Consider the following 16,491-nt stretch of genomic DNA (forward strand, 5'->3'; position numbering starts at 1 on the left):
ATACAATTCAGGCACAAAAAATGCAGACACAAATAGAAAACAGAGCAGTAGCTCCAGACAGATAGCCCATGGTGAGTCACAAGCAATGGTTGACACTAACACATACACAAACCCTCCCCAAAACCCAGAATCAATACAAGCAGTAGTGAGTGGAAGACTGCGCCAATGTGCAGTGCCTGTTAGACTTTGTTTTTGCCATGTTGCTTGTGTATCTAGCTGAGTCTAGACCAGCGGTTCTCAACCTGTGGGTCGTGACCCTGGCAGGGGTTGAACGACCAAAACACAGGGGTCGCCTAAAGTCATCAGAAAATAAATATTTCTGATGGCTTTAGCCGCTGAGAAGCTGCGCTACCGTCTGCAGCAGCACTATTCAGCTTGAACGCACGCCGTTATGGATGTGCGTTCCAAACTGAATGCCTGCGGTCATGAGCAGATGTGATTGCATCACCCGTCTGGGGCCTAAGTGGCGGGGGAAGTAGGGGGAAGTAGGGAATGCTCCACAGTCCATAGCAGCGCAGCTGCTCGTCCATAGCGGTGCATTACGTGTGTCCGGTGCTTGCTGATGTCATCAGTGGGCGGGTGCAGCAAGCGCCGGAGGACAGAAGCCTAGGAGGCGGAGAGGCAAGAGGCGGAGAGCCAAGAGAGCCTGCGAGACAGCCTGCTGGTGTAAAAAAGGTTAATAATGTAAAAACAGTACACACACCATACACACAATACTGTGTAAGTGTAAGGTGCTTTGTGTGTAATCATTACACAGTACACAAAGCAGCTTACACTTACACAAAGCACCATACATTTACACAGTGTGAACTACATCGGTCTTATACTATAAGAGACCACTATGAGATGTAGTTCACACTGTTCCCTTCCCCAATGTATAATTATCTCCCACTATTTTCCCATATTCTGAATGAGGAAACTGCTGAAATCAACGGTTTCCGGCATTGAATCTGCCTCCTATTGATTTCATTGGGCATGCGGTGGATTTTGTGGAAGAGAGCTCCCGAGAATCTCGGATTACCACACAATCCGCCGCAGCCTCCTTTTGATTTCAATAAGAGGCAGAGAAATGAGTTTCCGACACATTTCTTCCTCTCCTATTCAAGTCAATGGGAGGCCGCAGCAGATTCCGCTCAGATATAGAGCATGTTGCTTAATTTTTTCCACGCTAGAACTTTTCCTAGAGCAGAAAAATTCCAAAGGTAGAATCCGCCACCCCCAATAGACTTCTATAGGAGGCAGATCTTTTATACTGCAGAATCCGCACAGCAGATTCCTCAGTGTGAGGTCTCTTTCCTTCTTCTTCCTTTTCCAACAACATATCTTTGCGAACCAGGGTTTTCCAGCTTGCTGGTAATCAAGTCTAAATACCAAAGTAGACTTGTTGTGGAAAATTATCTTCGCTGTGCCCTTGCAAAGACTACCCCAAGAATTTCTGAATTGGTAAGCAAGAAGCAACCACAATCATCTCACTGAATTTGGCAGCATACTGTTGCAAAATATTGCACTGTTGTTTACTGTTATATTACTGTTGCTATATTTAAACCCATGCTATGCCATGGTGAAATGTTATTTATTGGAATTAGTAATAAATATTTCTCAATATATAATTAAATATTGTTTTTGTGATTAATCACTATGTTTAAATTATGTTTGATTTGTAGCAATGAGAATACATAATGCATATCAGGTATTTACATTCTGAATCATAACTGAAGCAAAATTACAGTTATGAAGTAGCCACCAAAATTATTTTTTGGTTTGGGGTCACCACAACATGAGGAACTGTATTGTGGGGTCACAGCATTAGAAAGGTTGAGAATCACTGGTCTAGATACACAAGCAGCATGGCAAAAACAGAGTCTAGCAGGCATGAGACACTGCAGAGAATAAATACACCAAACAGGACAGACACTATATAGCATCTAATATACATGATAAAGGTTGACCCTTAGAGTCAGACAGTAAAGGGATAACTCTACCCATGAAAAGCCCAACTGCATTCAAGACTCACATGCAACAATAGGGTAAATACAATCCTCAAGAAACACTACTAGAGCAAAGAACTCAGGTGGCCTGGAGGTTAATACAACTGAGCCTATCTTCTTCATAAAGATGCCATAACAAATTTGAAAGTCAGAGCAGAGTTACCTAATAACACACAAAATGGAAAGACAAAGAAATATAACTCAAATTAATCAACAAGAAAAAGAACATGAAATTGCAAGGAAAGAAATGAAAGTAACCAAATAAACAGATGCAGAGTTTAAAATAATGGTTATTAAGATGCTTGAAGATCTTAGAGTAAGAATGGATGATCACAATGAGAACTTAAACAAAGAGCTAGCAAGCATTAAAAAGGACATTGAAATCATAAAAAAGAAGCAATCAGAAATGGCAACTACAATATCAGAAATGAAAGCTGCACTAGAACAAATCAAAAGCAGGCTAGATGAAGTGGCGGATCAAATCAGCTATTTAGAGGATAAGATAAAACATAAGCACGGAAGCAGAGCAGCAAAAAGAAAGAAGATGAAAAAGACTAAGGAAACTCTAAGAGATCACTGTGACAACAAGAAGAGAAGTAGCATCCATATCATAGGGGTTCCTGAAGGAGAAAAGAACAAATAAGAAATAGAGGATTTGTTTGAAGACATTATAGCTGAAATTTCCCAAAATTAATGAAGAAAAAAAATCACACGAATTTAAGAAGCACAGAGAGTTCCATTAAAGATCAACCCAAAGAGGCCTAACCAAGAAACATCATAATTAAAATTCCAAAGTTAAGAGATGAAGGAAGACTACAAAAAGCTGCAAGAGAAAAGCAATTAAATACTTAAAGAGGAGCCCCCAAAAGTCTGATGTCTGATTTCTCAAAAGAAACACTTTTGTTCAGAAGAGATTGGCAAGAAATATTCAAAGTGATCAAAACAAGGACTTAAAATCAAGACTACTTTATCCAGCAAAACTATCATTTAAAATTGAAAGAGAAATAAAGAGCTTCCCAGATCAAAAGGAAAAGAAGGATCAAGTAGTTTATTACCACCAAACCCATACTGCAAGAAATGTTCAAGGACCTGCTATAAGAAGAGTAAAGGGGAAAATAATCAAGAGAGAATTATAGGTTTAAAGAATAAAATGGTAAAAAAAAAATAAGTACATGTCAATAATAACCTTAAATGTAAATGTATTAAATGCACCAATCAAAGCACATAAGGTAGCTGCATGGATAAGAAAATAAGACCCAAATATATGCTGTCTACAAGAGATCCTTTTCAGAATAAAATATACACATATACTGAAAGTGACAGGATAGAAAAAAATTATTCTGTGAAAATGGAAATGAAAGAGAAAAAGCTGTTGTAGCTATACTTCTAACAAAATAGCATTTATAACAAAAGCTACATAAGGGACAAAGAAGGTCACTACATAATGATTAAGAAAGCAATCCAACAAGAGTATATAACCTCTATAAATGTATATGTACCCATTTAGGAGCTCCTAAATATATAAAGCAGATTTTGATGGACATAAAAGGTGAGATTGACAGCAATAGTATAATAACAGGGGATATTAATACCCCACTAACATCAATGAATAGATCCTCCAGACAGAAAATTAACAAAAAAATGACAGCCTTAAATGACACACTAGATCAACTAAATTTAACTGATATCTTCAAAACATTTCACCCAAAGCAACAATATATACATTATTTTCAAGAGCTCATGGTACATTTTATAGGATAGACCACATGTTAGGACACAAAACAAGTCTCAATAAATTTAAGAAGATTGAAATCATATCAAGCATCTTCTATGATCACAATGGCATGAAACTATAATCAACTACAATAGGAAAATCTAAAAAACATTCAAACACTTGTAGGCTAAATAGCATGTTATTAAATAACAAATGGGTTAACAATGAGATCAAGAAAGAAATAAAAAATTTTCTTGAAACAAATAAAAATGAACATACAACAACCCCAAATCTATAAAACACAGCAAAAACAGTTCCGAAAGGGAAGTTCATAGCATTACAAACATAATTTAAGAAGCAAGAAAAAACTCAAGTAAAGTACCTAATCCTGCACCTAAAAAAACTAGAAAAAGAACAATGAATAAATCCCAGAGAAGGTAGAAGGAAGGAAATAATGAAGATCAGAGCAGAAATAAATGACATAGAGGCTAAGAAAGCAATACAAAAGGTCAATGAAACCAAGGCCTGGTTCTTTGAAAAGGTAAACAAGACAAACAAACCTTTAAACAGAGTCATCAAGAAAAAAAGAGAGCCTGACCTGTGGTGGCGTAGTAGGTGAAGTGTTGATGTAGAACGCTGAGGTTGCTGGTTCAAAACCCTGAGCTTGCCTGGTCAAAGCACGTATGGGAGTTGATGCTTCCTGCTCCTCCCCCCTTCTCTCTCTCTCTCTCCTCTCTAAAATGAATAAATAAATTCTTAAAAATAAAAAATAAATATTTTTTAAAATGTTAAAAAAATAAAATGAAAAAAGAGAAAGAACCCTAATAAATAAAATTAAAAATGAAAAAGAAAAGTCACAACTGACATCACAGAAATACAAAGGATTGTATGAAAATACTAAGAAGATATATATGCCAAAAAATTGGATAACTTGGATGAAATGGATTAATTTCTAGAAACATACAATATTCCAAACTTGTATCTGGAAGAATCAGAAAAATAGAAGCAGACCAATTTTAACAATTAAAATTGAAACAGTTATCCAAAAACTCCCAGCAAACAAAAGTCCTGGACTGGATAGCTTCATAGGCAAATTTTACCAAACATTCAAAATAGAACACCTATCCTTCTCTAGCTATTCCAAAAAATTCAACAAGAGGGAAGACTTTCAAGCTCATTTTACAAGACGAACATTATCCTAATTCTAAAACCAGGTAAAGACACTACAAAAAAAGAAAACTATAGGCCAATATCTCTGATAAATATAGATGCTTAAATTCTCAACAAAATATTAGCAAGCCAAATCCAATAATACATTAAAAAAATTCATACATCCTGATCAAATGAGATTTATCCTGGGGAAGTTAAGGCTGCTACTATATTTGCAAGTCAATAAATAGAACTAATCACATAAACAAAAATAAAAATCACATTATCATATCAATAGATGCAGAAAAGGCATTTGATAAAATCCAGCACCCATTTATGATCAAAACTCTCAGCAAAGTGGGAATACAGGGAACATACCTCCACATAATAAAGGTCATATATGACAAACCAAGAGCCAACAAAATACTCAATGGAAAAAAATTAAAAGCAATCCCCTTAATATTAGCAACAAGACAAGGGTGCCCCCTTTCACCATTCTTATTCAGCATAGTACTGGAAGTCCTAACTATGGCAATCAGACAAGAAGAAGAAATAAAAGGCATCCAAATTGGAAAAGAAGAAGTAAAACTGTCATTATTTGCTCATGACATGATACTGTACATAGAAAACTCTAAAGTCTCTGCCAAAAACCCACTAGACACTATAAATTAATTTGGCAAAGTGGCAGGATACAATATTAATTTTCAGAAATAAGTAGCATTTTTATACACCAACAATAAATTGTCAGAAATAGAAATTAAAGAAACAATCCGTTCACTATTACAACAAAAATAAAGTACCTAGAAATGAATTTAACCAAGGAGGTAAAAGACTTGCACTTGAAAAATTATAAGATGTTGAAAAAAAAATAGAGAAAGATACAAAGTAGTGTAAGTACATACAATGTTCATGGATAGGAAGAATTAACATCATTAAAATTTTCATACTGCCCAAAGCAGTTTATAGATTCAATACAATTTCTATTAAAATACCAATGGCATACTTCACAGATATAGAAAAAAATATTCCAAAAATTTATTTGAAACCAAAAAAGAACCCAAATAGTCTCAGTAACCTTGAAAATTAAGAACAAGTGGGAAGTATTACACTTCCTGATATTAAATTATACTACAAGGCCACTGCAATCAAAACAGCTTGGTACTGGCATAAGAATAGGCATACAAATCAATGGAACAGAATAAAAAATATAGAAATAAACCTATGCCTTAATAGTCAATTAATATTTGGCAAAGCAAGCAAGAATATACAATGGAGTACAGATAGTCTCTTTAATAAATGATGTTGGAAAAATTGGACAGGCACATACAAAAAAAAAAGAAAGAAAGAAAGAAACTAGACCAACAACTTACACCATGCACAAAAACAAACCAAAAATGAATAAAAGACTTAAATGTAAGTTGCAAAACCATAAAAATCTTGGAAGTAAACATAGGCAGTAGATGCTCTGATATCTCTCATAATAATAATTTTGCCAATATATCTCCATGGCAAGTGAGATAAAGGGCAAAATAAACAAATGAGACGATATTAAACTAAAAAGCTTTTGGACAGCAAATGACAACATTAACAAAATAAAAATAAAAAAACAGCCCACGCAATGGGAGAACATATTTGCTGATATGTCTGAAAAGGGTTAAATACCAAAATTTATGAAGAACTTCTAAAACTCAACACCAGGAAGGTAAACAATCCAATTTAAAAATGGGCAAAAGAATCAAGAGACACTTCTTCAAAGAGGACATACAGATAGCCAATAAGCATCTGAAAAAATGCTCAACACCACTAATGATCAGATGTAGTGGAATAATCCATTGCATGACCTTGGATGGGAACACAGCCAAGAAAAGAATGTTTTGTCAAGAGAATTGTTTTGTGATTCGAAGGCAAGTCACTGAAACAAGTCTATGTGACTGAAGGTGGTTGCTAGACTCTCTTCTCAGTAAAACATTCTCATAAGATTTTACTGCTTCTTTCAAGGCTATCCCTTGAGATAAAGAGAGGAATGTTGTGGGAACCATAGAAACAATAGCAGTTAATGCCTTTTGATATTGTATTGTTATTAAGCTATCATGCAGATGTAGTCCATGTATCTTTAAGTAAAGGTTATGCTTAATGCTATGCCAATTTCTAAGTAAACAAGCTTTTTGAAATCTTGAGAATAAAAATAGGACACAGTGCGAACTCAGTGCCATTTGCCTGAGTGAGCAGTGGTCCCTTGCTAGTTCACTAATATTTCATCTGCTGACCTCTCTCTCTGTGCCCCCGACTCACAACAACAACCAGATAAATGTAAATTAAAACCAAAATGAGATACCATCTCACACCTATCAGAATGGTGTTCATTAACAAATCAACACACAATAAAGTGCTGGTGAGGGTGTGGAGAAAAGGGAACCCTCCTGCACTGCTGGTGGGAATGCAGCCACTATAGAAAGCAGCATGGCATTTCCTCAAAAAATAAAAAATTGAACTGTCATTTGACCCAGCTATCCCACTTTTAGGAATATATCTTAAGATTCCTAAAACACTAATTCAAAAGAAGATATGCACACCCATATTTATTGCAGCATTGTTTACAATAGCCAAGATCTGGAAACAGCCCAAGTGTCCATCAGTGGATTAGTGAATGGAAAAGCTGTGGTTCATATAGATAATGGAATACTACACTGCTGTGAAAAAGAAGGAAATCTTACCTTTTGTAACAGCATGGATGGACCTGAGGATGATTATGGTAAGTGAAATAATCCAGACAAAGATAGACCAATACCATATGATCTTACAAATATGTGGAATTTAATAAACATGATAAACTGAGAAACAAAATAGAAACAGAGGCAGGGTCACAGGGAAGAGATAGAAACTTGTCAGAAGGAAGGGAGATGAGGGAGTGGGATCAAAGAACGTGAAGGGATCAGCCAAATTATATATACATAACACATAGATACAGATAACAAGGTAGCAAATCCCAGATGGGAAGAGGTGTGAAATGGGGTGGAAAGGGACTTTGTATGGGGTATAGTCTGCACAATGCAGGCAGTTGAGAGTGTTATATTGAGTAGTACACTTGAAACCATGTTAACACAATAAATTAAAAAATAATAATAAAATAAAATAAATTGTTGGTGTGATGGAAAATGGCACAGGCACTCTGGAAAATAGAGTTTCTTTTTTTTTTTTTTTTTTTGTATTTTTCTGAAGCTGGAAACGGGGAGAGACAGTCAGACAGACTCCCACATGCGCCCGACCGGGATCCACCCAGCACGCCCACCAGGGGCGACGCTCTGCCCACCAGGGGGCGATGCTCTGCCCCTCCGAGGCATCGCTCTGCCGCGACCAGAGCCACTCTAGCGCCTGGGGCAGAGGCCAAGGAGCCATCCCCAGCGCCCGGACCATCTTTGCTCCAATGGAGCGTTGGCTGCGGGAGGGGAAGAGAGAGACAGAGAGGAAGGGGGGTGCAGAGAAGCAAATAGGCACTTCTCCTATGTGCCCTGGCCGGGAATCAAACCTGGGTCCCCCGCATGCCAGGCCGACGCTCTACCGCTGAGCCAACCGGCCAGGGTGCAGTTTCTTATGAATTAACCCTGCGATCCAGTAATTGCACACTCGGACACTGATACTAGAGAAATGAAAACTGGTATTCACACAAAAACCCATGCATTAATATTCTGCAGCCCTATTCATAAGTCAAAATCTGGAAACCACCCAAATGTCTTTCAATGGTGACTGTTTAAAGCAAACTGTGGCTACTTCATACCATGAGATACTCTTCTAAAATAAAAAGAAAGAAACAAGGTGGATACACACTGTAACTTGGATGCATCTCATGCTTTATTACGTATGCTGCATGAAAAAAATCTCAACAAGCAAAAGAAATCTTGATAATTTACTACTGTGTGATTTCATTTATAGGACGTTATTGAAATAACACAATTATAAAGATGTAGAACAGAGTAATAATTGCCAGGGGTCAATGGTGGGAAGAGGACATGAGTGTGGGTACAAAGGGGTGTAATGAGGAAGCCTTGAGGTTATGAAACAGTTGTGCATCTTGATTGTGGCAGTGAATCTATACATAAGATGTATGTAAATACAATAATCTGTACATGTGTAAAATTTATAGAACTACATATGTGAAAGAGCTTGTAGAACTGCAGCAATCTGAATAAGCTCTGTGGATGTAGCAATATTAATTTCTTGGTTTAGATACCACTGGAGGAGATGGGATGAAGAGTACTTCAACCTCCTTGTACATTTTTTGAAACTTCCATAAATCTGTAATTAATTAGAATTAAAAATATTTTTTAATTAAACAAAATTTTTGTCAAACCCACACCTGTGAATCATCTCCTTCAGCTCTGTTACACGTCGCCATTCTGCACGTTGGCTCCTTTAGCTCCTACCCTGCAAAGAGTTCTGGCAGCAATCTTGCAGCTATCTCTCATCTTTTTTCTGAGATCCACATATTTGCAAACAGAGAAAAACTGCCCTTACAATATGATTTGTAAGAGTCAGAATTTGCTAAGGGTGGCTAAAATAAATCAAATCAAAGATAAACTGTATACAAGTTAGTATAATAAATTTTAGGTCACTGAGAAATTTTCCAGTCGTCAAACAAAAACCCAAACATCAACAACTATTGTTTATACTGTTAGTACAATAAATTCTGTGATCTATTTTTTTTTTTTTTTTTTTTTTACAGAGACAGAGAGTCAGAGAGAGGGATAGATAGGAACAGACAGGAATGGAGAGAGATGAAAAGCATCAATCATTAATTGCATTCGTTGCAACACCTTAGTTGTTCATTGATTGCTTTCTCATATGTGCCTTGACCGTGGGACTACAGCAGACCCAGTAACCCCTTGCTCAAGCCAGTGACCTTGGGTCCAAGCTGGTGAGCTTTGCTCAAACCAGATGAGCCCGTGCTCAAGCTGGCGACCTCGGACTCTCGAACCTGGGTCCTCCACATCCCAGTCCGACGCTCTATCCACTGCGACACCGCCTGGTCAGGCTGTAATTTATTCTTGCTACTGAATGTCAAAGGATGGAGTGACATCAAAACAGTGCACCTGAGAGTTGATGCTTTTTGGGGGAGGAGGTTGAGAGAAGAGGGAACAGAGTGTGGTATTAGTCATATAAGTTCAAAGAAAATTATATGACTGATGACTAATTCAATAAGATAAACATATGTTCAGTGACAAAATCCAACAATATAAAATAAAATGAAACAAATTAGGCAACTAATTCTACTATATGTGTCTTAGCCTAATGTTACTAATTTCAATACTTGTAAAGTCAGCTTGGAATTCTTGGAATTTAAGTCAGGATATTATTGAGGTTAGTTTTCATGAGGTAAGTATTCTCTATATTCAATAGCTCTTATTTGTGTAGTAATGTGCTGTTGTCTAAAATATTAATACTTTGAAATTTTCACATATTTGCTTAAAGCTAGATATGCTGATTCTAAAATCAAGTGAAGGTCACATATGCAGAAAATCAGAAACAGTTTTGAAACAGAGGAACAATGGGGTGGGGTAGAAACAAGCAGTTTCACACATCAAATAGTATTATAAAGCTAGGACAATTAAAAATAGTTTGTACTAGTGAATGTATAACTAAATAGACTGATAAAAGAGAAGAGAGAAGAAAGAAATAAAAACAAATTACATTTAGGAAACTGCTATACTACAAAAGTAATACTAATCAGAAGAAAAATAATACATTTTCAACAATAAATAACGGGACAATTGATGAGCCATTTTAAAAAACTCAAACCCTCACTTTACTTTTTAGATCAAAATAGTTTCAAATTATAGACTTGAAATATTACATTTTAAATGCAATAAAAAAATAGTCTTAGAGTAAGTCAAGACTCTGTAAGCAAGGTTCAAACTTTAGAAGTCAGAATAAGGTGAATATATTTGAATATACAATAAAAAAGTATATGAAGCAAACATTTCAACATAGTAAAAATACCAACAAAAAGCAAAAATAAATGAAAAAATGGAACAAAAAAAGCAAAAATAGAGAAAATGTAACTTTAACATGTAAAAAGATTTTGTAAACCAATGAGATTAACTCTCCAAAAGAAAAATTGCATTAATAGAATAATAGCTAATATTAACTGTGTTAACTGTGTTCTAGCTATTTTTATATTTTATCTATCATCTATCTATCTTATTGATGTAATCTATCTAATCTATTTTTCTATTGGCTATCTGTCTCTATACATATTTCAAATTATACAGCAATTGTATAATGTGTGAACTAGTCTTTCTTGATGACTCAGTTGAGGAAATTAGGTCACAGAGTCACTGAGCAACTTTTTCAGAATACCACAGCAAATAAACCATATTAGCTAATGTGGTCTTTCTCATTTCAAATCCAAAACTAATAGTACTTAAACTGAATTTTGAATAGATTTTTCAAAGAAAGACATGCAAATAGATTTTAAAATTGTTTTTTAAATCCCAGCTTCACTAATAATAGAGAAATTTCACCTATTAAATTAAGAAAGATAAAGAAGTTTGATTATATAATGTAATGGCAAGGGACTGAAGAAACAGATGCTCTGATACATTGTTATTGTGTAAATTGCCCTGCTTGTTTAGGGGCATTTTGTAATGCTTATTAAATAAAAAATGCTTGTATTCTTTGTCATAGTTTTTAAATGTTCAATAATTTTATGTTTTTACTGGCAAAATCTTTTTATAAGAATATTTGTTTCAGCATAATACATGGTATATATTATCAGAAATACTCTATAATTGAAAAGATACAAAGCTGCTAAAGAAAAATTTGGTATATCCATGCAATGCTATCTATGCTAAATGGCCATTTTACATGGGAATAAAGCAAAGCACAGAACAAACAAAATAGGCTTGTTTGACAGTAGTGAATGTGTGTGTTGGAATACTTGTCTCTATAGATGGACTATGGTACTAAAGAATAAACAAGAAAGATTTTTATTGTATATTATTTATATTATGTAAATATTTATGATTTGAATGGATAATAACCACCCCCACCTCCACCATCGCCCACCTTCCACAGTGACTTTCTGATCTCTCGGAGGCATAGAAATGGAGTCTGTTCTCTTTGCATGCTCTTCTCTCCCTCCCTCCTAAGATCTATCAAGTTTGTGACCCTGAGTTGTGGTTACACTTGGACCCTGCAGCCAGGCATAATTATTTGAAGAAAGGAATTTCTTAACTCATGTTCTCAGTTCTCTGTCAAAGAGGTTTCTAGACATGTCCACCACCTATTTAATTCCCATTTTTTCAGTAGAAAATATAAATAAAAGAAAGACTTTCTGATTACTTTTTATACCTCACCTATACCACCAAATATAAAAAATGTCCTTCCCTCAATCTTTTTCTTTGTAAGTGGAGTGGAGTGGGCACTATGCAATTGTGCGGCTGACCATGAGGTGGCACTGGTTCTATACCTATCATTCTAAGAATGCCTCAGAAGCAAGAGAGTTACTAGGGGATTTGCTTTTGATTGGCTCAACCACCAACAAAAAGGCTGTCTTGGGCATGAGAGAACAAGAACTAAGGAACAGAAACAACTCCTCAGAAAAGAGAAGTTTGGGAATCATTACAAATTTTATCAAGACAGGATGGACAGCGTGCTGGAATGTGCAGTCATAGTCTTCTGGCTTCAGCTTGGCTGTAAGTTAGAGGTTCAGAGATAAAAACCATACTGTCCCATTTATCCAAAGCTGGGGAGACAAAATAGGGGTTTAGTCTCAGCTCATCCCAGGTTTCTTGTGAGAATTTTTAAAACTGCTGAACTTAAAGCTTTGTATCATTTCTGGTTTTGTTTTCCTCCACAGGGCTGAGTGGAGAAGACCAGGTGAAGCAGAGTTCTCAGACGCTGAGTGTCCAGGAGGGAGACAGCGTCAGCCTCAACTGCAGTTACACAGTCACCAGTTTTAGAGGGCTGCAGTGGTACAGGCAGGATCCTGGGAAAGGCCTCGAATTCCTCTTCATCCTGTATTCAGCTGGGGATGAGAAGCAGAATGGAAGACTGAGAGCCACACTATTCCAGAAGGAAAGTTCTCTGCACATCACAACCCTTAGTGCTGAAGACTCAGCCACTTACCTCTGTGCTGTGGACACACAGTGTTCCCCAGGCACCTGCAGTCTGTACCAAAACCCTGCATCTGGGGCTCTGGAATAAGGGCATTTCTGTTCTTCCTCCTTGACGAAGTATTGACTAGGTACTGAGAACCTCTTTTCAAGTGGTCCTATGAAGAATAAAGCCTTGGGACATAACCGGACTTCTCTCCACCCCCACATGTTCACCAACCCAGTGCTCTCCAGTCCCTCACCAGAACCTATGGAGGTAGCAGACCTGTGAAAAAGGGAACTTGACCTTCCTGCCCAATTGGGGTCCTGAATTTATTTTGCACTGAGCCCTACAAATTAGTTAGCAAGTTCTACTTAACTGACTGGGTTTGTCTATAAAATATAGAATAGAAATGTCCTTATTCCTAACCTCAAGAGTAAATCATTTAATATTCCACAGTAACTACAGTGTGGTTTTTTTTCCTGGTAAATATCCTTTATCTGTCTAACCATTGAAAAAGTTCCTATTGAATAAATTTTATCAAATCATCAAAATGTATTTCTCTATCTGTTGGATGATTATATATTAATGTTGTAAGTTAAATTGATTTTCAAATGATAAACTAACTTCCATTTCTTGAGTAAAATGCATTTAGTAATGTTATACTATTATTTTCATATTGCAACATCTTTGCTATTATTTTGTTGAAGATTTTTGGTTTCACATTTCTGAATGATACTGGTATTCAATGTATTTTTTCAATGTCTATGCCAGATTTTGATATCAAGATTATGCTGGTTCATTAGATGAGTTGTAACTTAACACTCATTTTCTATTTATAGAATATTTTATATAAGATTTTTATTAATTTTTTTAAAACTTTCAGAAATCCACTAGTGAAGCTATTCAAGCATAGAATTTCACTTATGGGAGAGTTTTATTAAATTATGGATCCAATGAATTTAATAGTTAAGGGATTCTTCATATATTTGATTTTTGTGAAAATTGGTAAATTATACTTTATTTTCTGTTCATATTTTATTATTTGCTTCCTTTACTTTCTTTGGATTTAACTATTTTTTTAGTTCTTTGAGTTGTAAGTTTGACCTTGATTTTCAAATCTTTTTTTTCCCTAACAAATCTATTTAAATCAACAAATTTCCCTCTAAATTTTGATTTAGCTGTACCTTCTATATTTTGATATATCATATATTCATTATTATTTAACTAAAATATCCTCTAATATTCATTTGAATGGGGATTTTATGTCAGATGATGATATTGGCAGGGACCTAAGAATGGCCAGATCTTGCCTGTGCACTGCCACAAACATTCCTGAGGATACTGTATACAGGGTCTGACAAAAGTAAGCCTACATTTTTGAGTACAAAGAAATTCATTCCTGTATTATTACTTAATGTGAGTTGACCTTAAGAATAGTTTCCTACTTCCTTCCAAACCCAGAAAAACAATCTCAAAATTCCTATCAGGTTGACAGAAGAGGGACCACACATGAAATTGGCCCATGTGTTGACTTACTTTTCAGTCATCTGGGGAAAAATAAAAAGAGAAAGAGGTACTGGCCAGTTGGCTCAATGGATAGAGTGCCAACTTAGCATGCTTAGGTCCCAGGTTAGAACCCTGGTCAGGGCACACATAAGAAACACATCTGCTTCTCTTCCCCTCCTTCTCTTCCCCTCTCATAGCCAGTGGTTTGATTGGTTCAAGCATTGGCCTCAGGCACTGAAGATAACCCAGTTGATTCAAGCATCATCAGCCCCAGATAGGGATTGCTGGGTGGATCCCAGTCAGGGCACATGCGGGAGTCTGTCTCACTTTCTCTCCCCTCCACTCATTTAAAAAACAAATAAATAAAAATAAAATAAGAAAGAGGAAGAGATAGCTAATCACAGAGGATTTAATTAGCTCTATTTCAATCTGCTTATTATCACAGATAGGCAAAGACAATATGCAAGAGATATAAGCAGAGTGAATGGAGTCTGAAGTCCTATCTTTTACATAAGACTAAGGATAAATTTACTCATAAACATACTCTGAACTACAGAATCAGCTATTCACACACCTCCCTGTGGGTTGAGGAGAAGGGAAAGACTGGAAAGAAAGAAAGAAGTGGAAGTTTCCTAATTTAGGGAGAGAGAAAGAAGTATTCTTTTATCTATATCACCTGATTTTGATCAATTTAAACCCTGTGGGTTTATAGCTTACACTTTGTCCAATGTAGTTAGGGGAATAAATCAGAAATTATCATGGGATTTTTGTTTCTACCTGCCTCCATTTTGTCATTCTTATCATTACCATCATCATCATCTTTATTATCATTTATTGAACCATCACATGCCAAGTCTATTAGTCAGCACTTTACATACTTATTAAATATTCCAAAAACTATGAAGTAACATTAACCCATCCTCATATGAAGGAATTGAGGCTTAAGTACTTAAGGAATTTCTGAGATAATGTAAATACTGCAGGCACCATAAAATTATATTAAAAAATATAAACTTCAGAGTTAACTAATTGAACAGTATAGTCTATTGTACATTTAGGAATCATGTGAAGAACTTAGTTAGGGGGGACACTTTGTAGAGTGTATGATTATCTAACCACTGAACTGTGTACCTGAAATTAGTACCAAATAATGCTGGATGTAAACTATATTTAATAAAAAAATATTCTTAAAAGCAGTAGATGGAAAACTGCTTTTTTTAGTCAGCTACTTGACGATTTTGGTGTAAGTGCCTGTGAAAACTTACTCTGCAACTGGAAGACTGCAGTATTTCAGGAAGATGGATGAGGCAGACCTGCAACTGTTGTGCTTTAATAAAAGATGCTTAGAGAATCTCAAAACCCTCCTTGGAATGCCTCAATGCAGGTAACACTTTATTTCTGATTACATCTGCCAGATAATCTTTTAAAAAAAAGAATAAAGTATGCAGGTTTAGCTAGAAATAAATGACAAAGAGTTATTCAAGGGTCTTAGAGTTTACAAGCCAGAAACAACCAGGCAATAAATAGCCCATGTACTCCAAAATGTTAAGAATTTTTATAGTAAAAAGTGCTTTTTTGAGAATAATCAGTCCTACATTCTTAGCCTTAGGATTTTTTCAGGATGGTTATTAGTCAGATATCCAGAGGTCTGGATAATGGCTGTCAGATGGTCTGGGTGTGCGAGTCTGTAGGAGGGTAACCAGAGGGTTATCTGGAGGTCTGGTGGATGTCTAGATAGATGTATACCTAGGCATTGGCACCAGACTGGAAAATTTAAAACTTTTAAGTTCCCAGGTGTTGGGCAGATAAAATGTATTATGCTCACTTTGTTAAAGAGGCCATCACCCAGGTGATATTAATGTGTGTTGGAGATCGTTGTAACCTGGGGCTTGGTTTTGGGATTAAGCCTTTCCCACCCTTTTTGCTGTAGGGCGGTACAATCCAATCATGCCTCAGAGAAGTGACTTTGTATTAGAGACTACCCTATTTTGTATATTGGATTAAAGGTTGTGAAGCTACACTATAAAATGGGGGCAGAAC

The 16,491-nt window shown here is 36.0% G+C and overlaps 1 gene segment (V, D, J or C); it reads left to right on the forward strand.

The window, feature by feature from the left end:
* Positions 1-12,422: 12,422 nt before the first annotated feature.
* Positions 12,423-16,491, forward strand: part of LOC136407917 (T-cell receptor alpha chain constant-like) — a 499,087-nt gene continuing 495,018 nt past the window's right edge. Inside the window, 2 exon segments of the C gene segment in view lie at positions 12,423-12,542; positions 12,707-12,995. Of these exon segments, the coding sequence occupies positions 12,491-12,542; positions 12,707-12,995 (341 nt within the window).

The sequence above is a fragment of the Saccopteryx leptura genome, chromosome 6 (genome assembly GCF_036850995.1).
Source record: "Saccopteryx leptura isolate mSacLep1 chromosome 6, mSacLep1_pri_phased_curated, whole genome shotgun sequence".
NCBI lineage: Eukaryota > Metazoa > Chordata > Mammalia > Chiroptera > Emballonuridae > Saccopteryx > Saccopteryx leptura.